General features: G+C 49.5%; 1 protein-coding gene across 1 annotated transcript; it reads left to right on the forward strand.

Moving 5' to 3' along the window:
- The first annotated feature begins 14,061 nt into the window (after nt 1–14,061).
- Nucleotides 14,062–19,520, forward strand: LOC138367763 (serine/arginine repetitive matrix protein 5-like). The gene is made up of 3 exons (XM_069329717.1): nt 14,062–14,245; nt 14,605–14,799; nt 18,832–19,520. The coding sequence occupies exons 1-3, from the start codon at nt 14,062–14,064 to the stop codon at nt 19,518–19,520; spliced, it is 1,068 nt and encodes a 355-aa protein (XP_069185818.1).
- Nucleotides 19,521–24,966: the final 5,446 nt, after the last annotated feature.

Here is a 24,966-nt window from a genome sequence, read left to right on the forward strand (position 1 = left end):
CCCTGGTGAGGGGGCAGGAATGCACGTGTCCGTGCCCCTGGTGAGGGGGCGGGAATGCACGTGTCCGTGTCTCTTCCTGCAAATATCCTTACCTAGGTGACGAGGTGACGACCTCCAGGGAGGGTAGAGACCTCCAGGAAGGGTAGAGACCTCCAGGGAGGATAGAGACCTCCAGGAAGGGTAGAGACCTACAGGGAGGGTAGAGACCTCCAGGGAGGGTAGAGACCTCCAGGGAGGGTAGAGACCTCCAGGGAGGGTAGAGACCTCCAGGGAGGGTAGAGACCTCCAGGGAGGGTAGAGACCTCCAGGGAGGGTAGAGACCTCCAGGGAGGGTAGAGACCTCCAGGGAGGGTAGAGACCTCCAGGGAGGATAGAGACCTCCAGGAAGGGTAGAGACCTCCAGGGAGGGTAGAGACCTCCAGGGAGGGTAGAGACCTCCAGGGAGGGTAGAGACCTCCAGGGAGGGTAGAGACCTCCAGGGAGGGTAGAGACCTCCAGGGAGGGTAGAGACCTCCAGGGAGGGTAGAGACCTCCAGGGAGGGTAGAGACCTCCAGGGAGGATAGAGACCTCCAGGAAGGGTAGAGACCTCCAGGAAGGGTAGAGACCTCCAGGGAGGATAGAGACCTCCAGGAAGGGTAGAGACCTCCAGGGAGGGTAGAGACCTCCAGGAAGGGTAGAGACCTCCAGGGAGGATAGAGACCTCCAGGGAGGGTAGAGACCTCCAGGAAGGGTAGAGACCTCCAGGAAGGGTAGAGACCTCCAGGGAGGATAGAGACCTCCAGGAAGGGTAGAGACCTCCAGGGAGGGTAGAGACCTCCAGGAAGGGTAGAGACCTCCAGGGAGGATAGAGACCTCCAGGAAGGGTAGATACCTCCAGGGAGGGTAGAGACCTCCAGGGAGGGTAGAGACCTCCAGGGAGGGTAGAGACCTCCAGGGAGGGTAGAGACCTCCAGGAAGGGAAGGAAGAGGCAGGAAGGGGAGCCACGGAAGCCGGAGTATATTATAACAGATCAAGTAATGCCAGCGTAAAAGGACACTAAAATCTAACACGCTAAAAAAATCCTTAGTATTCACCCATTCATTATATTGTCAGGTTGACTTCTTCTGACAGTTACACTTATCAACAGTCACTGTTGATCAGTCACTGTTGATCAGTCACTGTTGATCAGTCACTGTTGATCAGTCACGCACTTACTGACGCACTCAGTGTTCACCACACGCCTTGCTGCTCCGTCTCTCTCTCTCTCTCTGTATATATATAATATATATATTTAGGGGTTCCACCTCTGGTGCAAGTGTAGGGACCCATAGCCTCGAAGAAGAAAATAAAGAGTATTCAGAGAAGACCTTGTGGGTCCTCATTGAACACTTTAATCTTTTCTTCTCCTTCCACCCCTATTATTTTTTATATATTTTGTTTTATTGTATTTTATTGCAATGCTACAGTTTACAGAACAGATAATATATATATATATATATATATATATATATATATATATATATATATATATATATATATATATATATATATATATATATATAACGATAATTTAAATATATTATTTTAACATGAGAACATTACCATAGGTATGGGTAAGCATATGGACAATTGAGAATGACTACATTTATCTACCTGTCATGTAAGTGTCACAGTGACAGCCAGGTGGTGACAATGACAAGCTACACTATGACCACCTGGCTCACTATCTACGCCACTGTCTCTTCCTTATAACAACTGACAGCCAAAAATATACATAGATTAGCTGTTTTCTTTATTGCGAACATACCTGACCTATTGGAAGAGCGTCTTACCTGTACTTTACAAGTCCAAGTTCATTCCCCGATGTACCGAGTGAGGCTTCAAGTCCCATACTATATACGCACCGGGCCACTGATCAGTTGACCCATAGTGGAAGGTGATAGAGCCATGTTTGAGGGAGCGTGAGACGGACTGGTGGTGTCATGGTCGCGACCTCAAGTCGCTGCCAGTCTTATAGTGTTCAAGGAGCCATGTCCAGCACTTCGTGGGTGTTAGTGAGGAGAGTGTTGCAACTTAGAGTAAGTTAGCTGCGGTTATTGTCAAGTTGTAAAGAGTAGTCAGGACGGGCCATAGGCTCTGTGACCACTGCTGAGTCGGGAGGGGTGGAGAGGGGGTGCTGGGGTGAGAGTTGGGGAGTAGAGGAGACCTGGGGTGAGAGTTGGGGGAGTGGAGGAGACCTGGGGTGAGAGTTGGGGGAGTGGATGAGAGCTGGGGTGAGAGTTGGGGGAATATGTGAGTGGAGTGAGAGGTGGGGAGAGCACGAGGAGTGCGGAGGCTGGGTAAGCAGGTTGGGAAGAAGGGGGTGAGTGGGTGGGGGGGCGAAAGTGGGTGTGGAGAAGGGGGTTTAGTGGTTTACTGAGGTTTTATTACACAAGTTAATGCCTCACCCACACTTCAAAGGTTACTTGTTCCCTGTGTGTGTGTGTGTGTGTGTGTGTGTGTGTGTGTGTGTGTGTGTGTGTGTGTGTGTGTGTGTGTGTGTGTGTGTGTGTGTGTGTGTGTGTGTGTGTGTGTGTGTGTGTGTGTGTGTGTGTGTGTGTGTGTGTGTGTGTGTGTGTGTGTGTGTGTGTGTGTGTGTGTGTGTGTGTGTGTGTGTGTGTGTGTACTCACCTATCTGTACTCACCTATCTGTGCTTGCGGGGGTTGAGCTTTGGCTCTTTGGTCCCGCCTCTCAACTGTCAATCAACTGGTGTACAGATTCCTGAGCCTACTGGGCTCTATCATATCTACATTTAAAACTGTGTATGGAGTCAGCCTCCACCACATCACTGCCTAATGCATTCCATCCGTTAACTACTCTGACACTGAAAAAGTTCCTTCTAACGTCTCTGTGGCTCATGTGGGTACTCAGTTTCCACCTGTGTCCCCTTGTTCGCGTCCCATCAGTGTTGAATAGTTTATCCTTGTTTACCCGGTCGATTCCTCTGAGGATTTTGTAGGTTGTGATCCTGTCTCCCCTTACTCTTCTGTCTTCCAGTGTCGTAAGATGCATTTCCCGCAGCCTTTCCTCGTAACTCATGCCTCTTAGTTCTGGGACTAGTCTAGTGGCATACCTTTGGACTTTTTCCAGCTTCGTCTTGTGCTTGACAAGGTACGGGCTCCATGCTGGGGCCGCATACTCCAGGATTGGTCTTACATATGTGGTGTACAAGATTCTGAATGATTCCTTACACAGGTTCCTGAACGCTGTTCTGATGTTAGCCAGCCTCGCATATGCCGCAGACGTTATTCTTTTTATGTGGGCTTCAGGAGACATGTTTGGTGTGATATCAACTCCTAGATCTTTCTCTCTGTTCGTTTCATTAAGTACTTCATCTCCTATTCTGTATCTGGCCTCCTATTTCCACTGCCTATTTTCATTACTTTGCATTTACTCGGGTTGAACTTCAACAGCCATTTGTTGGACCATTCACTCAGTCTGTCTAGGTCATCTTGTAGCCTCCTGCTATCGTCCTCAGTTTCAATCCTCCTCATAATTTACGGAGTCATTACCGTAAACAACCAATGCTCGAAAGGCGGGATCCAAGAGTCAATGCTCGATCCTGCAGACAGATATAGGTGAGTACTCACATATTGTATTTCCCCCCAGACTCACAACATCTCACGCCTCATGACTCCAAGCTGTAATAATAACTACACTCACAAAACATACTCACTCACGATCAACTAAATTGTTGGTGGTGGATCAGATTGTCAACGAGGCCAGTACGCAAGGGGGCTGTGTTAAATATACCAACGACAAATAGCGCACACTCAGATAACACCCCTCAGATAACACCCCTCAGATAACACCCCTCAGATAACACCCCACAGATAACCCCTCAGATAACACCCCACAGATAACACCCCTCAGATAACACCCCTCAGATAACACCCCACAGATAACACCCCTCAGATAACTCCCTTCAGTTAACATCCCTCAGATAACTCCCCTCAGATAACACCCCTCAGATAACACCCCTCAGATAACTCCCCTCAGATAACACCCCTCAGATAACTCCCCTCAGATAACACCCCTCAGATAACTCCCTTCAGATAACATCCCTCAGATAACTCCCCTCAGATAACACCCCTCAGATAACACCCCTCAGATAACTCCCCTCAGATAACACCCCTCAGATAACTCCCCTCAGATAACACCCCTCAGATAACACCCCTCAGATAACTCCCCTCAGATAACACCCCTCAGATAACTCCCCTCAGATAACACCCCTCAGATAACTCCCTTCAGATAACATCCCTCAGATAACTCCCCTCAGATAACACCCCTCAGATAACACCCCTCAGATAACTCCCCTCAGATAACACCCCTCAGATAACTCCCCTCAGATAACACCCCTCAGATAACTCCCCTCAGATAACTCCCCTCAGATAACACCCCTCAGATAACACTCCTCAGATTACTCCCCTCAGATAACACCCCTCAGATAACTCCCCTCAGATAACATCCCTCAGATAACTCCCCTCAGATAACACCCCTCAGATAACACCCCTCAGATAACACCCCTCAGATAACTCCCCTCAGATAACACCCCTCAGATAACACCCCTCAGATAACTCCCCTCAGATAACACCCCTCAGATAACTCCCCTCAGATAACACCCCTCAGATAACTCCCTTCAGATAACATCCCTCAGATAACACCCCTCAGATAACACCCCCTCAGATAACGGGGTAACCCAGCCACCGCTGAGGGAGGCGGGGTAACCCAGCCACCGCTGAGGGAGGCGGGGTAACCCAGCCACCGCTGAGGTAGACGGGGTAACCCAGCCACCGCTGAGGTAGACGGGGTAACCCAGCCACCGCTGAGGCAGGCGGGGTAACCCAGCCACCGCTGAGGTAGACGGGGTAACCCAGCCACCGCTGAGGTAGACGGGGTAACCCAGCCACCGCTGAGGTAGACGGGGTAACCCAGCCACCGCTGAGGCAGGCGGGGTAACCCAGCCACCGCTGAGGTAGACGGGGTAACCCAGCCACCGCTGAGGTAGACGGGGTAACCCAGCCACCGCTGAGGTAGACGGGGTAACCCAGCCACCGCTGAGGCAGGCGGGGTAACCCAGCCACCGCTGAGGTAGACGGGGTAACCCAGCCACCGCTGAGGTAGACGGGGTAACCCAGCCACCGCTGAGGTAGACGGGGTAACCCAGCCACCGCTGAGGCAGGCGGGGTAACCCAGCCACCGCTGAGGTAGACGGGGTAACCCAGCCACCGCTGAGGTAGACGGGGTAACCCAGCCACCGCTGAGGTAGACGGGGTAACCCAGCCACCGCTGAGGCAGGCGGGGTAACCCAGCCACCGCTGAGGTAGACGGGGTAACCCAGCCACCGCTGAGGTAGACGGGGTAACCCAGCCACCGCTGAGGCAGGCGGGGTAACCCAGCCACCGCTGAGGCAGGCGGTGGACCTCTTAAGATAGATCGACTCATCATTTCCTGCTTGAGTCATTGCTAAGCCTCTCATCTTCCCTTATTCTCCTGCCCCCCCTCCCCCTCCCCCTCCCCCTCCCCCCCGTGTTATCAGTGGCACCAACCTTGTCGCTATAATTAATCCAGACCATCACAAACAGCGCGAAGGTTGGCACGCCTGACTCACGCCCCCCCCCCCCCCCCCCCGTCTCCTAGTATACAAACACTTACACAGACACGAATACGCACGCACGCACGCATGCGCGCGCGCACACACACACAGACACACACAGACACACACACACACACACACACACGAGATTTCAGGCAAGGGAAATCCTGCTTGACCAACTTATTAGAGTTTCACAAGATGTCAACAAACAGGAGAGAGAGTGCGAGGCAGAATGCATTTTCCTGGATTGTCAGAAAGCTTTTAACAAACACACCCACAAGTGACTGCAATGCACCTCAGAGAGGCAGGCTGGTGTATCCGTAGGCGAAGGATCACCTTCCAAGATGAAGAGTCACACCAAGAGAAGGTGTATCAGAATGGAGAAGTACCGAGCGGAGTCCCTCACAAGTGCGGGTAGTACAGTCCAACTTCTTACTGATAAACGTGTGCGACTTGGCAGAGGATGTGAGCTCCTTCATATCAATGTTTGCTGATGATGCTAAACTAATGATAAGGACCAGAGCCGAGAACAGCGGCGTGATGCGCTACAGCGTCCAGTAATGGTCCCAGATATGGCTACTAAACTTTAATCCAGACTGTGGGAAGGATATTAGGATAGCAACAGGCGTGAGAACACCTTAAATACATTACAGAATGAAGGGAAGATAACTACTCACTTCTGAAGAAAATAGTCTCAAATGTCATAACTGAGAATGTAAGACAAAGGCACACATCAGCAGCATAACGGTGGCACCATTGGCAAAATGGACCAACGTCATCAGCTTCGATAAAGGACACTTCCAGCGCATATACACAACGTACGGCAGACTCTCTCCCGAGAGTGCAACCCTGGCATGAAATCCCTGCCTGAAAGTAAGTTTTTAAAGATTCATGTATATACTAGGGCTCGTTCCTGAGCTAAGGAAACCGAGCTATTAAGAAAGACAGAACTTTCCTTACGACACTGAGAAGAAGGACTAGGGGAGACATGACAACGATATACAAGAGTGTGAAGGGCAGCACCAGGCAGGTGAAGAAGCAATGTTTCAAGTGAGGCACAGCAGCACGAGGGAACATGACTGGACACTGAACGTACACTGAGTCACACATGTCAGAATAAATTGGTTTAGTCTAAGCGTCGTAAATGAATGGAACGGATTCCATGAGGAAGTTTTCGAGGCTATTTCGATACACAAATACTCACACAACTCATCGTTCAATCCGTCCTCTTACTAATTACGTCGCTTTTCGCTCGTATGCGTCACTAAGGCTAAAAATCGCCGTACTACAAAATGGAAGCGACTGGCGAAAGTGACATACTGTCCCGTTTTCTGTTTTGGGTCCTCTGGCTTAGTCTGTAAGGTTAGGGGAGGACATTTTTAATTAACAGTTTTCACGACGTTTTGAAACCTTAGGCGACCTCGCTGCTCTCCTAACTTACCACAGGATCCAAAACTTGCTGATTTTGGTCCATTTCATTTGGAAAATTAAATTCGATTTTTGTTTTAAATTCCAATACGGCGTTTTTTGGCCGTAATACATACGATCGAAAAGCGACGTAATTTGTAAGAGCTGCATCGTTATCTTAGTGTCACGTGTTATCAGCGCTTATCTCCTCACACACCTCACCAAGCGGACGTCCTCTCTAGATTACCCCTTCCCGGCCTCCGCCCTAGTCCACCGGAGACGTGAGGGGTCCAAGACCTGAGAAAAATATGCACCCCCAACACGTCATCCTCCTATCCTATCCTAACGCAACCTAACCTAACCTAACCTATGGATTCCCCTGAGAATGATGAATGTGGTGTGTGTGTGTGTGTGTGTGTGTGTGTGTGTGTGTGTGTGTGTGTGTGTGTGTGTGTGTGTGTGTGTGTTTACTAGTTGTGTTTTGCGGGGGTTGAGCTTTGCTCTTTCGGCCCGCCTCTCAACTGTCAATCAACTGTTTACTAACTACTTTTTTTTTCTCCACACCACACACACACACACCAGGAAGCAGCCCGTTACAGCTGACTAACTCCCAGGTACCTATTTACTGCTAGGTAACAGGGGCACTTAGGGTGAAAGAAACTTTGCCCATTTGTTTCTGCCTGGTGCGGGAATCGAACCCGCGCCACAGAATTACGAGTCCTGCGCGCTATCCACCAGGCTACGAGGCCCTGTTGCCCTGTGTGTGCGTGTGTATGTGTGTGTGCGTTTTCAGTGTCCGTATTACATAAATAATTTCTTATACTTGGTTGGAAATAGGAGAATAAGTGCAAAAATATTAACAGTTCATAATATAACAGATACTTGAATCTATATCGCCGTGAATTAAGTCGGATTCAACCCTTTTAATCGGATCGGTCCCTCTGTTAATGTCCCTAAAAAATAGTGTTCGGATTCAGGCACACATAAATGGGACGCAACTGTCGCCACATAATGGTCATTGGTAAAACAATACTTTTATTGCTGCTCACACTTGTCTCTTTTGGGTGGAAGATAATGGCGAGGTTCATTTGTATGGTATAACTGCACATTTGTGCCTCAATGGAACAATAATGGAGATATTTGTATCCGTAACTTTTTTATTGAAGACAATGTTGTCGTTTTTGTAAAGCCCGCCCGTTCGCTTAGTGGTCATCCGGATTTTGTGTCTAAGCGGGTTATTGACTAAATATTGTTTCTACAACTTTCTTCATGACAGAAGACTAAAGCAGTAGCTGGCAGTCTGAGGTTAATTATGAGGTTGTTAGGTTGTAGTAGTTTGGTTTAGCTGACAAGTAGTTATAAACCCTTGTGAGTTAAGCTGTTCAGCTCATGTGTAGCTGAATGACTTACTATATCAGGGTTTTGGTATGAGGCTTTTATGCTATTTAAGGTAGTTGAGATGTAGTTATGTAGTTGCTAATTACACAGCAGGTGTTGTGTTATTGTGAAGCAGGTGTGTATTGTGAAGCAGGTGTGTATAGTGAAGCAGGTGTGTATTGTGTATACTCTCTGGCAGTTAAGTCCTCGTAACAAGACCTCCGCATGTATACTTAACGGTTAAGTATTGTGTTAACCATGAGAGCGGCGAGACAGTGGCAAAGTACACTCTCTAGTATCACTATACACCACCATCACCATTTGATATTTTATTTGTGTCTAAAACTGCCGATTCTGATTTGTTCTGCTGTTCACCTGTTGAGTCCAGACACGACTGTAGCCGCTTGTCTATGCTTTAACAATATTCTGATTCGGGGTCAAGTAGTTAAGTATCTTAAGTAGATAAGCATTCCTGACCCACGTACAGTAGGTCATTACGATGAGAGGGGGGGGGGGGGGAGGGGGGGCTGTGTGTTTCATTCTTAGCCCTGACACTGTGGATCAAACTTCAAGGACTACAGCAGTACAGGTCTTCCCCCACGGCTGCCTGAGTCTGCAGACACCTAGGACACCAGGGGCCAGATTTACGAAAGCAACTTACGCAAACACTTACGAACCTGTACATCTTTTCTCAATCTTTGGCGACTTTGTTTACAATTATTAAACAGTTAACGAGCTCCGAAGCACCAAGAGGCTGTTTGTAACAATAACAACAGTTGAATGGGAAGTTTTCATGCTTGTAAACTGTTTAATAAATGTAACCAAAGCCGTCAAAGATTGGGGAAAGATGTACACGTTCGTAAGTGCTTGCGTAAGTGCTTTCGTGAATATGGCCCAAGCTCACGATTCAGTCTAAACATTTACAACCACCTACGAAACCTGTATGTCTTTCGACGATGATTGGGGGCTTCTATTTAACATTCATTAAAGAGTTTCTGGGGTCCAATGCGCTATACGAGGTTGTTTATAACAGTAATGAAAGACTCTCAAGTTTCCAAGCTCGTCAACTGTTTAATAACTGCAAACAAAGCTGCCATGATTGTTGAAAGATGTACAGGTTTCGTCAGTGTTAATTAAACGTTGAATTAACGCTTCGTTATTCGGGTCACTCCCCTAGCGGCCACAGTTGGAACCCTCCTGTGAGGGCGGGGGGGGGGGGGGGGCGCTGTGATTGGCTTAAATAACTTTGAATATTATTGACAATGGAGAGGGGGGGGCGGGAGGGGGGGCGGTGACCTTTCCAACTGACAAGTCCAACCCCCCCCCCCGGCCTCTGATGGACCCCTTAACGAGCAGTCAAAGTCCTGTGGGACACACGATAGTGTAACCCCCCCCCCCTGTCTCTCTCTCTCTCACAAACACACACACACACACACACACACACACACACACACACACACACACACACACACACACACACACACACACACACACACACACACACAAACACACACACACACACACACACACACACACACACACACACACACACACACACACACACACACACACACAGGTATGCTACTAGACTAGTCCCAGAACTAAGAGGCATAAGTTATGAGGAAAGGCTGCGGGAAATGCACTTTACGACACTGGACGACAGAAGAGTAAGGGGGGACATGATCACAACCTACAAAATTCTCAGGGGAATCGTCCGGGTAAACAAGGATGAACTATTCAACACTGGAGTGACGCGAACAAGGGGACACAGGTGGAAACTGAGTACCCAAATGAGCCACAGAGACATTAGAAAGAACTTTTTCAGTGTCAGAGTAGTTAGTAAATGGAATGCATTAGGAAGTGATGTGGTGTAGGCTGACTCCATACACAGTTTCAAATGTAGATATGATAGAGCCCAGTAGGCTCAGGAATCTGTACACCAGTTGATTGACGGTTGAGAGGCGGGACCAAAGAGCCAAAGCTCAACCCCCGCAAGCACAATTAGGTGAGTACAATTAGGTGAGTACACACAAACGTTTTATCTAAATATCACCTAAAGACTTAGACGATTCTAGCACGAATCTTTGTATTTCTAACATTCCTCTTTACTTTAAAAAGTTTGTTTTTCAATTTTCAAAGTTCATTTTACAATTTCATTCACTTGGACCATCGGAGGCTCGAACCGCAGACCATTTTTAATTTTTAATTTTGCCCCGAGGGGCGAGTTTATCGGGCAGCGCCACTCATCCTGTGAGTGAACACACCGCCATAGTGACAGTATTGGGCAGCGTCACTCATCCTGTGAGTGGACACACCGTCATAGCAGCATGTACAACACCCCCCAATAGGAAAAAAAACCGTTGGGTTGTTCATCCTGTCACTTTTACCCAGACATAGCCGGCAGCCCGTCCTCCAAAGAAAGACCCAGAGTCCATTCCATCCACCCGCCAAACCCCCTATTTATGAATGAAAAATGGTTTACACACGACTCACAACTGATGACGTCTAAACACTTCCGGGACAAATGATTCACTGACGAATTTTGGTCCAACCACGACACTATAAATGCTTCACCCACGTATTACAAATACAAATAATCGCCAACAGAACCTAAACACCTAACCTAACCTATGCCTATATATGTACAATATGCTAATATATTATAATATTAATTTATATTTGAGAAAATTCCTGTTTTGAATGAACAGCATGTAAAAATTTATGAATGCGTCTGTGGGGTCGACCGCTGGATGTAATGGACTTCAGTCGAGGACGGGTTGCTCTGAACAGCTGAAGTGAACAGCTTCTCAAACAAGAAGATTAAAATCTGTCAACCGTTAAAATCTTACGTTATCTTGCGGGTGCAAAATGGGGAAATCTTTTAAGAACAATATCAATATTTGACAAATAGTGTTTTCCTAACTCAAACAATGTAGGGTTTATTATTCTACACATATTTCTCGTGTCTCTCAGGTGTTCACATTCTCTCAGGTAGTGGTCAAGGCGATGTCCGTCACTCTCACTACAGATTCTGCAACTCTGCTGATAACTGTTGTTTCCATTCCGAATCTCCATGGATATTTGTATCCAAGACAGATTCTCGCTATTACTGATTCTCTCCCTCGTCCTCCTCCTCTTCGTCCATAATGATTGGGATTGCCAGCTGCAACCATGTTGTACCATCGTACAGATTCTCTGATTTGTGTTTCTATCCTCCTTTCCTCAGTTACCTTGTCACGGTGATGTTGCCTGACAATACCTCTAATTTGTAGTAGAGTCTTGGGTATGAAGTATTCAATATGGTCTCCTTCAGCGCCTTCAGCAGCCAGCACATCTGCTCGTTCATTCCCACATATTCCAACATGGGAGGGGATCCACAGAAACTTGATCACTCTTCCCTGATTGGTAAGTACTCTCACAGCTCTCATAATTTCAGCGACTATCGCAAGATTTTCTGCCCGATTTTTACTAAGGCTTTGTAACGCTGCTTGTGAATCAGTGCAAATCACTGCACCATTAGTGTTAGGTTCAAGGAATCTTAACGCCATAACAATGGCAGTTAGCTCTGTGAACGTGGTACCGCGCCTCTCCTCTACTGGGATGTCTTATCTACATTGCCAACTATGTAAGGAGTCTTCCTTCTCCACCTCGCTTCTCTGTGCATTCCATCTTAAGTACTCCAGGAGATCATTTACATACATGACCAGGAAGACTAGACATATTACTGACCCCACGGATATAGCTGGGAAGTGCTCATCTAGTTTTACTTGCTGGACATGGGTTTCGGCTCTTGGGTTCCGCCTTTGATCGCCTTAATCGAACGTTGTATACGTTTTAGAGTTAACTGAGCTCTGCCATATCTACAGTGAAGCTGTGAAAGGAGTTTACCTTATCTATTACTTAACACATTATATTTGTTAATTATTCTGAAATTTACAAGATTTAGGCAGTTATATTTTTCCATCTGTGCGGCCTTGTTCGTGTGCTATCTACACTAAATAGACTGTCCTTGTCTACTTTGTGTATTCCCATGAATACTTTGCATGCGGTGATCATGTCTCCCCTGTTTCTTTTCTCTTCCATTGACATGAAAGAGAGGGTGGGTGAGGTGAGACAAATAGTTGGTGGGAGAAGGGATTGCCCTGCCAGAGGTGGCTGATGACCTTGTGTGTGTGTGTGTGTGTGTGTGTGTGTGTGTGTGTGTGTGTGTGTGTGTGTGTGTGTGTGTGTGTGTGTGTGTGTGTGTGTGTGTGTGTGTGTGTGTGTGTGTGTGTGTGTGCGTGCGTGCGTGTGTGCGTGTGGGAGGAGGGTCCGCGCCTAGGAGTCTATGCAGGGTGGTGGATGTGCTTGTTGTGATGAGTGATGGTGTAGAAGTGTCAGGGTGGCGGCCAATGAGCGCCCTGGCCGTGTTGGGGGCGGGAGTCATACGCTTCGAGAATCTGCCGGGGCGCGGGACCGTCACTGACAAGGTCGCCGCTGCCGATGATGTCATGGATGAAGTCACGGTTCAAGCCCCGCCTCCCGGTCGTGACGTTGTGCACCGCCCGCCTCCCAACCGTGACGTTTAGGGCGTGCCCGCTATTGGTCGCCTCCAAACTGTGACGACGCAGGGCGTCACCCCGATTGGCTGGGCGTCGCCGCGAACCGCGCTGGCCGGTTGCCCACTTAAACCTGATTTTGGAGGGATGTGTATGGGCAGCAATGTGCCCGCGAGAAAAAGAAGTAGACGATCCGTGGCGCGTGGGCAGAGAGAGAGTGTAAGAGAAACTGTGCTGATTCTCCTTGTTTTCTCGTCAATGGACGCTTGGATGTCGGAAGGCGAGAGTAGGTTGCAACACCGGAGTGTCATGAGAGGTGGCACAAGTGTCAACACTGATGGCACTAGTGTCACCAGGCCTCTGGTGGCCCTCCCTTAAAACATCGCTAAAAAGCCGCCACCTTGCCAGGTTCCCTGAGGACCAAAACAAGTTTTTGCCCCGTACGGGTCCAGCGGCGCGGGCTGGCGGCCAAGCGGTGATGTTGTGGCTATTTATAGAAGTAACGTAATGTTGGGTTGATGAGTGGCGGCGCGGTGGAGGCAGGTTATGAAGGAGCGGGCACGCTGCCAGCCGGCTCTGTTTATCTGGCAAGCAGTACCCCCTCAAGTAATGCTTATATATACCTTGCATGGTATTTTGGTGCGCTCTGGCATGCCATGCGTGATTCACGCCATTGTTGTGGAGAGCAGTCGTCACCTACGGCCTCTCCCTACCTTCCCTTCTCCTCCCCCCACCTCTCTCCCTCCCTACCTTCCCTTCTCCTCCCCCCACCTCTCTCCCTCCCTACCTTCCCTTCACCTTCCCCTTCCTCCCTCCCTACCTTCCCTTCACCTCCGACCTTACCCTCCATTCACCTCCCCCTATCTCCGTCCCCATCAGCGCCTCCTCCCTCCTCTGCGTGCCTGGCGTCCCACGGCGTGCCGCTGCTGCCGCCGCCGAAGGACGGGCCGGCTGGCAGATCCTTAGCAACACGCTGCAACACCTTCATTGCCCCGCCTGGTAAGGCCAGCAGGCCGGAGGACCCGCCGGACCTGCCCCGCGCCTCCATCCTCCTCCCGAAGAGGCTCCGTCCCTACACTTCCTGCCCCGCCACCACGCTTCTCCGTCTCCTCCTCTAAATTAATGGTTCAACGACAAGAAAATGGCCAACTATTCTCTGGTTATAATGATCTCATTGGACCAACAGCATTCCTTCAGTCGCTACTGAACGCTCCGAGCTTGGAGCAGCAGTGTCAGCAGAAGTACTCATTCTCTAGTAATCAACTTCATGACAGAGGAAAAGCAGCATTAACAGCAGTAGTGTTGTGTTAGTAGCTGAAGGTCGGCTACCACTCTCAACAACAGTTGCCTAATAACCACCACCACCCCCCCCCCCTGCAACACACCCCCAGCACCTCCACCACACCCCAGCACCCCCCCCCCTGCAACACACCCCAGCACCTCCACCACACCCCAGCACCCCCCCTGCAACACACCCCAGCACCTCCACCACACCCCAGCACCCCCCCCCCCCCCTGCAACAAGACCAACACAACCTAGTGTTTACCAACCGTCTACCAACACCGTAGACGACCAACAGCAATATTCTTCACCAAGAACGAAGGAGACAATGAGAGACAAACAAAAGCATGAAGAGATTTAAAAGCACATTTCGAACACAAACAGCAGCAGCAGCATCTGTATATCTCAGCAGACTAAAACAGCAGCAGTATAAGGGAGAGCAGCAGCAGCAGGAGGAGGAGGAGGAGGAGGAGGAGGAGGAGGAGGAGGAGGAAGAGGAGGAGGAGGAGGAGGAGGAGGAGGAGGAGGAGGAGGAGGAGTCAAAGCTCCATCCCGCACGCCTACGCCACCAGGCAAAGCGTAGTAGTTTTTGTGGGTGACGCCTTGTTGTGTGTGTGTAGGAGTGGAGGTCGCCCAGTGTAGGTCCCCGCCCTCTCCTGCTCTCTCCTCTTATGTCTCTCACACCTCTACCTCTCTCTCTCTCTCTCTCTCTCTCTCTCTCTCTCTCTCTCTCTCTCTCTCTCTCTCTCTCTCTCTCTCTCTCTCTCTCTCTCACCTCTCTCTCTCACCTCTCTCTCTCTCTCTCTCTCTCTCTCTCTCTCTCTCTCTCTCTCTCTCTCTCTCTCTCTCTCTCTCTCTCTCTCTCTCTCTCTCTCTCTCTCTCTCACCTCTCTCTGTCTCTCTGTCTCTCTCTCTCTCTCTCTCTCTCTCTCTCTCTCTCTCTCTCTCTCTCTCTCTCTCTCTCTCTCTCTCTCTCTCTCTCTCTCTCTCTCTCTCTCTCTTTCACCTCTCTCTCTCTCTCACCTCTCTCTCTCTCTCTCTCTCTCTCTCTCTCTCTCTCTCTCTCTCTCTCTCTCTCTCTCTCTCTCTCTCTCTCTCTCTCTCTCTCTCTCTCTCTCTCTCATGTTCATCTATTTGTGCCTGCAGAATCAAGCTGTTAAATCTTGGACCCTGCCTTTCTAACTGTCGGTTATCTAATGTACTGACTACCGACCTATTTTCCTGTTGTTTCTACTATATATTACATGCGCTCTCGCTCGCGCACGTACACACACACACACACACACACACACACACACACACACACACACACACACACACACACACACACACACACACACACACACACACACACACACACACACACACACACACACACACACACACACACACACACACACACACACACACACACACACACACACACACACACACACACACACACGACGTGTCCAGCTTCACAAAACACAAACAACCCACGAGAGACTCCGCCAGAGCCTCCAGTGGTCATCACCAGTACCGGAAAATCGTAACTTAGACGAGCCTACATTTACCCGTCACTACCCCATTACCACTCATTACCACCCCCCATTGGCACCCATTACCCCCCCCCCCCCATTGGCATCCATTACTCCCCCCCCCCCATTGGCACCCATTACCACCCGTCATTGCCCTCCCTGATCTCGTGGGCTCAGGAAACAGTTTTCTGTGATCATCACAGAAGACGGTGATCGTGCGGAGGGAAACTGTGACAAAACCTGTAGTATTGTAGCTATTGATAACGGTATCATGGTCGGGGACAGGAAGCCCAAAAGGCTTCTCCAAGTCCTCCTTCCCGTGGCTATCTACCAACGACCTTCCTCAGGCTGCAACCCACAACAGTCACCCGAGTCCCAAGTTTCTATTTCACTGCTATGTGAACCGAGGCTTCGGTTGAAACTCTCCCACCCGGGGATCGAACCCCGGATCCTGGGTTGTGAGCCGAGGATGTAGCCCACGGCGGTCAAACGATATAGGAATAGAAGCCCCATATAACCTATGACTTTCCTTATATTATATAGAGAAATATTTTAAACAACCCATAGTTACAACCCAACCCGTAAATATAGTTAGGCCTAGTAATACCGTACTTACGAAACCTGTACATCTTTCCTCCGAGAACCTGGTACGAGACCCCGCCCGTGGCCCGAGGTACGAGACACACACACACACATGCATTACGGCCATAAATAATGGTGTTAACAACCGGAATATTGAAGAGGCGAGGCCAGGTACCGAGGCCCCACGAGGCTGACATCACGCCGCCATCTTGGTCGCTGGTAAACACTTGAAAATATTCCGGAAAAATACGAGTTTTACCACAGGATTTGCTTGTAATAAGCTGTTTATGAATTATTACTGGACGTCACGGGAGACATTCCCACCTTGAGTGGTGACGTGTGCCCTCACCGCCCACACACTCACAAGTACATGTGACTAAAGTCAGAATAAATAAATACAATACAGTAAACAAGAACTGAAACGAATATAAATTTTATTCAAACAATATCAAGTTAATCAGGAAACTGCCACAACACACACACACACACACACACACACACGGGCCTCGTAGCCTGGTGGATAGCTCGCAGGATTCGTAATTCTGTGGCGCGGGTTCGATTCCCGCACGAGGCAGAAACAAATGGGCAAAGTTTCTTTCACCCTGAATGCCCCTGTTACCTAGCAGTAAATAGGTACCTGGGAGTTAGTCAGCTGTCACGGGCTGCTTCCTGGTGTGTGTGTATGTGTGTGTGGTGTGGAAAAAAAAAAGTAGTTAGTAAACAGTTGATTGACAGTTGAGAGGCGGGCCGAAAGAGCAAAGCTCAACCCCCGTAAAAACACAACTAGTAAACACACACACTCTCACACACACACACACACACACAAACACAAACTTGTGTAAGGAATCTTTCAGAACATTATATACCACATATGTCAGACCAATCCTGGAGTGTGCAGCTCCAGCATGGAGTCCATATTTAGTCAAGCATAAGACTAAACTGGAAAAGGTTCAAAGGCTTGTCACCAGACTAGTACCCGAGCTGAGAGGTATGAGCTACGAGGAGAGACTACGGGAATTGAACCTCACTTCGTTGGAAGACAGAAGAGTTAGGGGGACATGATCACCACATTCAAGATTCTCAAGGGAATCGACAGGGTTGATAAAGACAGGCTATTTAACACAAGGGGCACACGCACTAGGGGACACAGGTGGAAACTGAGTGCCCAAATGAGCCACAGAGATATTAGAAAGAACTTTTTTAGTGTCAGAGTGGTTGACAAATGGAATGCATTAGGCATTGATGTGGTGGAAACTGACTCCATACACAGTTTCAAGTGTAGATATGATAGAGCCCAATAAGCTCAGGAATCTGTACACCAGTTGATTGACAGTTGAGAGGCGGGACCAAAGAGCCAAAGCTCAACCCCCGCAAGCACAACTAGATGAATATACACACACACACACACCATCGAGATCATTCCCCCCCCCCTATACACTCACCATCTTGGCACCAGGCAGCGTCCCCCCCCTTCCCCCCCTGGTTAGAAACTTTCGCAAGGAGCCTAAAATTAACCCCCCTCTACCCCCCCCCTTGTTGCAGGCAGAGTAGCCTCGTGGCACCAGCTGGGAGCCAGGGGAGCCCAGCAACTGGTACACGACACACTGTTTTTGGCAGCTGGTTTAAAAGGCAGATGGACCAGCGCAGGATGCAGTGATTCACAGGTGGTGCACGAGTGCCAGTCAGGGGTGGCACTGACCCGTAACAAGTGCCACTCTCCGAAACATTGACCACGGGACTCTTCTTGCAGTGTAGTACACTGCACAAGTGCAAGCTGTGTACATGAAGTGTTTTCAATTGTGTGTTAGGAATGGACGGTGAGCGTGATGATAGTACACGGAGACCCCAAGCAGGGAGTGTTAGCGTGATGATAGTACACGGAGACCCCAAGCAGGGAGTGTTAGCGTGATGATAGTACACGGAGACCCCAAGCAGGGAGTGTTAGCGTGATGATAGTACACGGAGACCCCAAGCAGGGAGTGTTAGCGTGATGATAGTACACGGAGACCCCAAGCAGGGAGTGTTAGCGTGATGATAGTACACGGAGACCCCAAGCAGGGAGTGTTAGCGTGATGATAGTACACGGAGACCCCAAGCAGGGAGTGTTAGCGTGATGATAGTACACGGAGACCCCAAGCAGGGAGTGTTAGCGTGATGATAGTACACGGAGACCCCAAGCAGGGAGTGTTAGCGTGATGATAGTACACGGAGACCCCAAGCAGGGAGTGTTAGCGTGATGATAGTACACGGAGACCCCAAGCAGGGAGTGTTAGCGTGATGATAGTACACGGAGACCCCAAGCAGGGAGTGTTAGCGTGATGATAGTACACGGAGACCCCAAGCAGGGAGTGTTAGCGTGATGATAGTACACGGAGACCCCATGTTTCTCCACGTGAAACATGGGGTCGCCTAAGACAGGTGACGAGCTTCTGAACAAGTGTGTTTACTAGTTGTAGGAACCTACTTACGGACACCCTGAGAAGGATATATGTCCTGCGAGCATGCGTTACAGAGAACACCCGCCAAGCAGAACACCCGCCAAGCAGAACACCCGCCAAGCAGAACACCCGCCAAGCAGAACACCCGCCAAGCAGAATACCCGCCAAGCAGAACATACGCCAAGCAGAACACCCGTCAAGCAGAACACGCGCCAAGCAGAACATACGCCAAGCAGAACACCCGCCAAGTAGAACACCCGTCAAGCAGAACACCCGCCAAGCAGAACACCCGCCAAGTAGAACACCCGTCAAGCAGAACACCCGTCAAGCAGAACACCCGTCAAGCAGAACACGCGCCAAGCAGAACACCCGTCAAGCAGAACACCCGCCAAGTAGAACACCCGTCAAGCAGAACACCCGCCAAGCAGAACACCCGCCAAGTAGAACACCCGTCAAGCAGAACACCCGTCAAGCAGAACACCCGTCAAGCAGAACACGCGCCAAGCAGAACACCCGTCAAGCAGAACACCCGCCAAGTAGAACACCCGTCAAGCAGAACACCCGCCAAGCAGAACACCCGCCAAGTAGAACACCCGTCAAGCAGAACACCCGTCAAGCAGAACACCCGTCAAGCAGAACACGCGCCAAGCAGAACACCCGTCAAGCAGAACACCCGCCAAGTAGAACACCCGTCAAGCAGAACACCCGCCATCATGAAGAAAGCAATTTACTGACATTGAGAACACCAGAGAACGTAAACTAAGTCCTGTTTCATAATATTTTCGTCTCGTGTTTTAACGATACAAATCTTAAATTTCAATAATACTGGTCGGAAGAGTGACGTCCTTGCAGAGCCGGCGTTCGATCCCTAATGGTCCAGGAGCTTGGCAGCCCGTTCTCATAAACAAAGACCCAAAGTCCATTCCATGCACCCCACCAAACCCCCTGTTTATGAATGACAAACGGTTTACACCAGCCCGTCCTCGACTCAAGTCCATTACACCCAGCGGTCGACCCCTAAGACGCATTCATAAGTTTTAACATGTTCATTCAAAACGGGAATTTTGTCAAGTATAAATTAATATTATAATATATTAGCATATTGTGTATATATAGGCATAGGTTAGGTTAGGTTAGGTGTTTAGGTTCTGTTGGCGATTATTTGTATTTGTAGTACGTGGGTGAAGCATTTATAGCGTTGTGATTCGAACAAAATTCTTCAGTGAAGCACTTGTTCCGGATATGTTCGAACGTTAGCAGTTGTGAGTCGTGTGTAAACCGCTTTTCATTCATAAACAGGGGGTTTGGCGGGTGCATGGAATCACTTTTGGATCTTTGTTTGGAGGACGGGCTGGGCTGTTTACAACGTTGTAGTTCGAACAAAAGTTGTCAGTGAAGCACCGTTCGAGAAGTGTTCGGACGTCATCAGTTGTGAGTCGTGTGTAAACCATTTTCCATTCATAAACAAGGGGGTTGGCGGCGGGATTAACGAGCGGTTGGCCTTTGTTAATGAAAACGGGCTGCACGATGAAGGCAGTATGAATGAAGAATGTGAATGAGCTGATTCATCTCCATTCCTCGCATGACTGTCCTTGCTCAAGTCTGCCCGCCATGAATAAGTAAATACTCCTCGTTTTCTGCCCACAAGTCTTTCATGTTTTTATATAGACGATACTGACACTGGTCTCCTGACACTGGTCTCCTGACACTGGTCTCCTGACACTGGTCTCCTGACACTGGTTTCCTGTCACTGGTCTCCTGTCACTGGTCTCCTGTCACTGGTTTCCTGTCACTGGTCTCCTGTCACTGGTCTCCTGACACTGGTCTCCTGTCACTGGTCTCCTGTCACTGGTCTCCTGACACTGGTCTCCTGACACTAGTCTCCTGACACTGGTCTCCTGACACTGGTCTCCTGTCACTGGTCTCCTGTCACTGGTCTCCTGACACTGGTCTCCTGTCACTGGTCTCCTGACACTGGTCTCCTGACACTGGTCTCCTGACACTGGTCTCCTGACACTGGTCTCCTGACACTGGTTTCCTGTCACTGGTCTCCTGTCACTGGTCTCCTGACACTGGTCTCCTGACACTGGTCTCCTGACACTGGTCTCCTGACACTGGTTTCCTGTCACTGGTCTCCTGTCACTGGTCTCCTGACACTGGTCTCCTGACACTGGTCTCCTGACACTGGTTTCCTGTCACTGGTCTCCTGTCACTGGTCTCCTGACACTGGTCTCCTGACACTGGTCTCCTGACACTGGTTTCCTGTCACTGGTCTCCTGTCACTGGTCTCCTGACACTGGTCTCCTGTCACTGGTCTCCTGACACTGGTCTCCTGACACTGGTCTCCTGTCACTGGTCTCCTGACACTGGTCTCCTGTCACTGGTCTCCTGACACTGGTCTCCTGTCACTGGTCTCCTGACACTGGTCTCCTGTCACTGGTCTCCTGACACTGGTCTCCTGTCACTGGTCTCCTGACACCGGTCTCCTGACACTGGTCTCCTGACACTGGTCTCCTGTCACTGGTCTCCTGACACTGGTCTCCTGACACTGGTCTCCTGACACTGGTTTCCTGTCACTGGTCTCCTGACACTGGTCTCCTGACACTGGTCTCCTGTCACTGGTCTCCTGACACTGGTCTCCTGTCACTGGTCTCCTGTCACTGGTCTCCTGACACTGGTCTCCTGACACTGGTTTCCTGTCACTGGTCTCCTGTCACTGGTCTCCTGACACTGGTCTCCTGACACTGGTCTCCTGACACCGGTCTCCTGACACCGGTCTCCTGTCACTGGTCTCCTGACACTGGTCTCCTGACACTGGTCTCCTGACACTGGTTTCCTGTCACTGGTCTCCTGACACTGGTCTCCTGACACTGGTCTCCTGTCACTGGTCTCCTGACACTGGTCTCCTGACACTGGTCTCCTGACACTGGTTTCCTGTCACTGGTCTCCTGACACTGGTCTCCTGACACTGGTCTCCTGTCACTGGTCTCCTGACACTGGTCTCCTGTCACTGGTCTCCTGTCACTGGTCTCCTGACACTGGTCTCCTGACACTGGTTTCCTGTCACTGGTCTCCTGTCACTGGTCTCCTGACACTGGTCTCCTGACACTGGTCTCCTGACACCGGTCTCCTGACACCGGTCTCCTGACACCGGTCTCCTGACAGTGCGTCACGGAGACCTTGGCAGAGAAAGCGCAAGAGGAGCCGCGTCCTGATAATTATCGTACACCCAGACAAGGATATGAAGTTCAAGTGTATTTAACTAGTAAACAACCGGGCCACGATGCCATGTATAGCCCCGCCATGTATACTTTTCTCTCTCGTGACCACAACAAATCACCATATTCGTCTCAAGGAAGAAGAGTGGACAAATAAGAGACGTATTCTGGAATTCCGAGAAGAGGAAAAACATTAAATTCATCCATTTAAGTGGTTGATAAATAGTGGGAGCGTCACTGGCACGCATGCGCGCCAGCTGGGGCGGTGATGTCACCGCTACGTCACGACATCCGTGACGAAGTCATGACGTGGCGCCACTAACGCTTCCTGGCGACCTTTGAGTTTAGTGTACGTGTCCTGTGTTACCGGGAGGCTACGTGTCTGGGCACGGCGGCTTGTCACACGCACATAAATCTTCACTTGGAAAAACAAGACACAAATACTGTAAAGGATATTGCGTTGTGGACGTTACTGGGAATGTTGTTAAGGAGCCTTCCAAGAAAGGTGAAGGAGTAGACGCGGAGAATGTAAAGATGGAGTAATAATGGAAGACGTTAGTGGACAGTAAGAGGAGCGATATGTTAGTTAACACTTAGTGATAGGTGAGTGGATAATACTGTGGTTGGCTGCTGCCACTACCACCACACCTGCCACCACAACTACCACCACCACCACACCTACCACCACACCTACCACAACTACCACCACCACCACACCTACCACCACACCTACCACCACCACCACACCTACCACCACACCTACCACAACTACCACCACACCTACCACAACTACCACCACCACCACAACAACAATAACAACAACAACACCCACCACCACAACAACAATAACAACAACAACACCCACCACCACCACCACCACCACCACCACCACCACCAGCATCACCACCACCACCACCAGCATCACCATGGATCACTGGAAGACACCAGAAGCCGTCCCTGAATCACATATTAAGTTTTCCTTACTACCCCCCCCCTCTCTCCCCCCTCCCCCCCTCCCCCCCCCCCCCCCCCCCGTCGCTCCTCCTTCCACCCCTGACGACAAGTGCGTGATGTCATGTTTGGCAGTGACCCCCGTCTGTACCCCCCTCCCCCCCTCCACACACACCCTCCCTCTCTCACTCACACACACACACACACACACACACACACACACACACACACACACACACACATACACACGTAGGGAGTGTGGGTGAAATTGGATATAAGAAAGTGAGCTTCAAGGTAATGTACTCAAACATTGATGGGATTACCAATAAAGCAAGTGAACTGGCAGAAAGGGTGCAAGAAGAAAACCCTGATGTAATAGGACTAACGGAAACAAAATTGTCAGGAGTCATAACAGATGCTGTGTTTCCAAAGGACTACTATATAGTAAGGAAAGAGAGGGAAGGGAGAGGAGGTGGAGGAGTGGCCCTGCTGATAAGGAAGGACTGGAGTTTTGATGAGATGGAAATTCCGGGCTGTGACGGATTCAGAGATTACATAACAGGAACTATAACAATGGGTGGACCTAAGATAATAGTGACAGTCATTTACAACCCTCCCCTAAATGACAGAAGACCTAGACAGGAGTTTGATAGGAACAACATGGCAACCATTAATATAATAGAGAGAGCAGCTTCAGTTGCCTGCAGGAATGGCTCAAGACTCTTAATCATGGGTGATTTCAACCATGGAAAGATAGACTGGGAGAATGGGGACCCACATGGTGGTGCAGATACGTGGCGAGCTAAACTCTTGGAAGTGGCAACAAGGAATTTTCTGAGCCAGCATGTCAAGGAACCCACAAGAATGAGAGGCAATGATGAACCAGCTAGACTCGACTTAATATTCACCCTAAATGAGTCAGAAATAAGGGAAGTCAAAGTTGAAGCCCCCATAGGAATGAGTGACCACAGTGTACTGACCTTTGAGTACTTGGTGGAGGTAGGGATAACCTATCCAAGGATGGGAGTGGAGGGGAAAAGACTGAATTACCGAAGAGGAAAATATGACGAGATGAGGAACTTCCTAATGGGAATACCATGGGAAACAGAACTTAGAGACAAGAATGTGCAGGTCATGATGGATATTGTCACCCAAAAGTGCCAGGAAGCTGCAGACAGGTTTATCCCCGTCCAAAAGGAGAAAAACGAAAAACAACAGAAAAACCCATGGTTCAACCAGGAATGTAAGGTAGCGAAACAACTGAGTAAAAGAACATGGAGAAACTACAGAAATAACAGAACACCAGAGAGCAGGGAGAGGTACCAGAGGGCCAGAAATGAGTACATCAGAGTGAGGAGGGAAGCAGAGAGACACTTTGAAAATGACATCGCGAGTAAAGCCAAGACCCAACCAAAGCTGCTCCACAGCCATATCAGGAGGAAAACAGCAGTGAAGGAACAAGTGATGAAGCTGCGGAAAGGGGAGAACAGATACACAGAGAATGACAAGGAGGTGTGTGAAGAACTCAACAAGAGATTCCAGGAGGTCTTCACAATAGAACAAGGAGAAGCCCCTGCACTAAATGAGGAGGCGGCAACCTTGGAAACCTTGGAGGAATTTGACCTCACCAGTGATGAGGTCAAAAGGTGTCTGCTGGAGCTAGATGTGACAAAGGCTGTTGGGCCTGATAGAATCTCACCATGGATACTAAAGGAAGGTGCAGAAGCACTAAGTGTGCCACTCTCTATGGTGTATAACAGGTCACTGGAAACAGGAGACTTACCAGAAAGTTGGAAGACAGCTAACGTGGTCCCAATATACAAAAAGGGTGACAGGCAAGAGGCACTGAATTACAGGCCAGTTTCCTTAACTTGTATACCATGCAAGGTGCTGGAGAAGATCGTGAGGAAAAGGCTCGTAGAACATCTGGAGGGAAATAACTTTGTAACGCACCACCAACATGGGTTCAGAGATGGTAAATCGTGCCTCACAGGGTTAATAGAATTTTATGACCAGGCAACGAAAATTAGGCAGGAAAGA

The sequence above is a fragment of the Procambarus clarkii genome, chromosome 23, assembly GCF_040958095.1.
Source record: "Procambarus clarkii isolate CNS0578487 chromosome 23, FALCON_Pclarkii_2.0, whole genome shotgun sequence".
Taxonomy (NCBI): domain Eukaryota; kingdom Metazoa; phylum Arthropoda; class Malacostraca; order Decapoda; family Cambaridae; genus Procambarus; species Procambarus clarkii.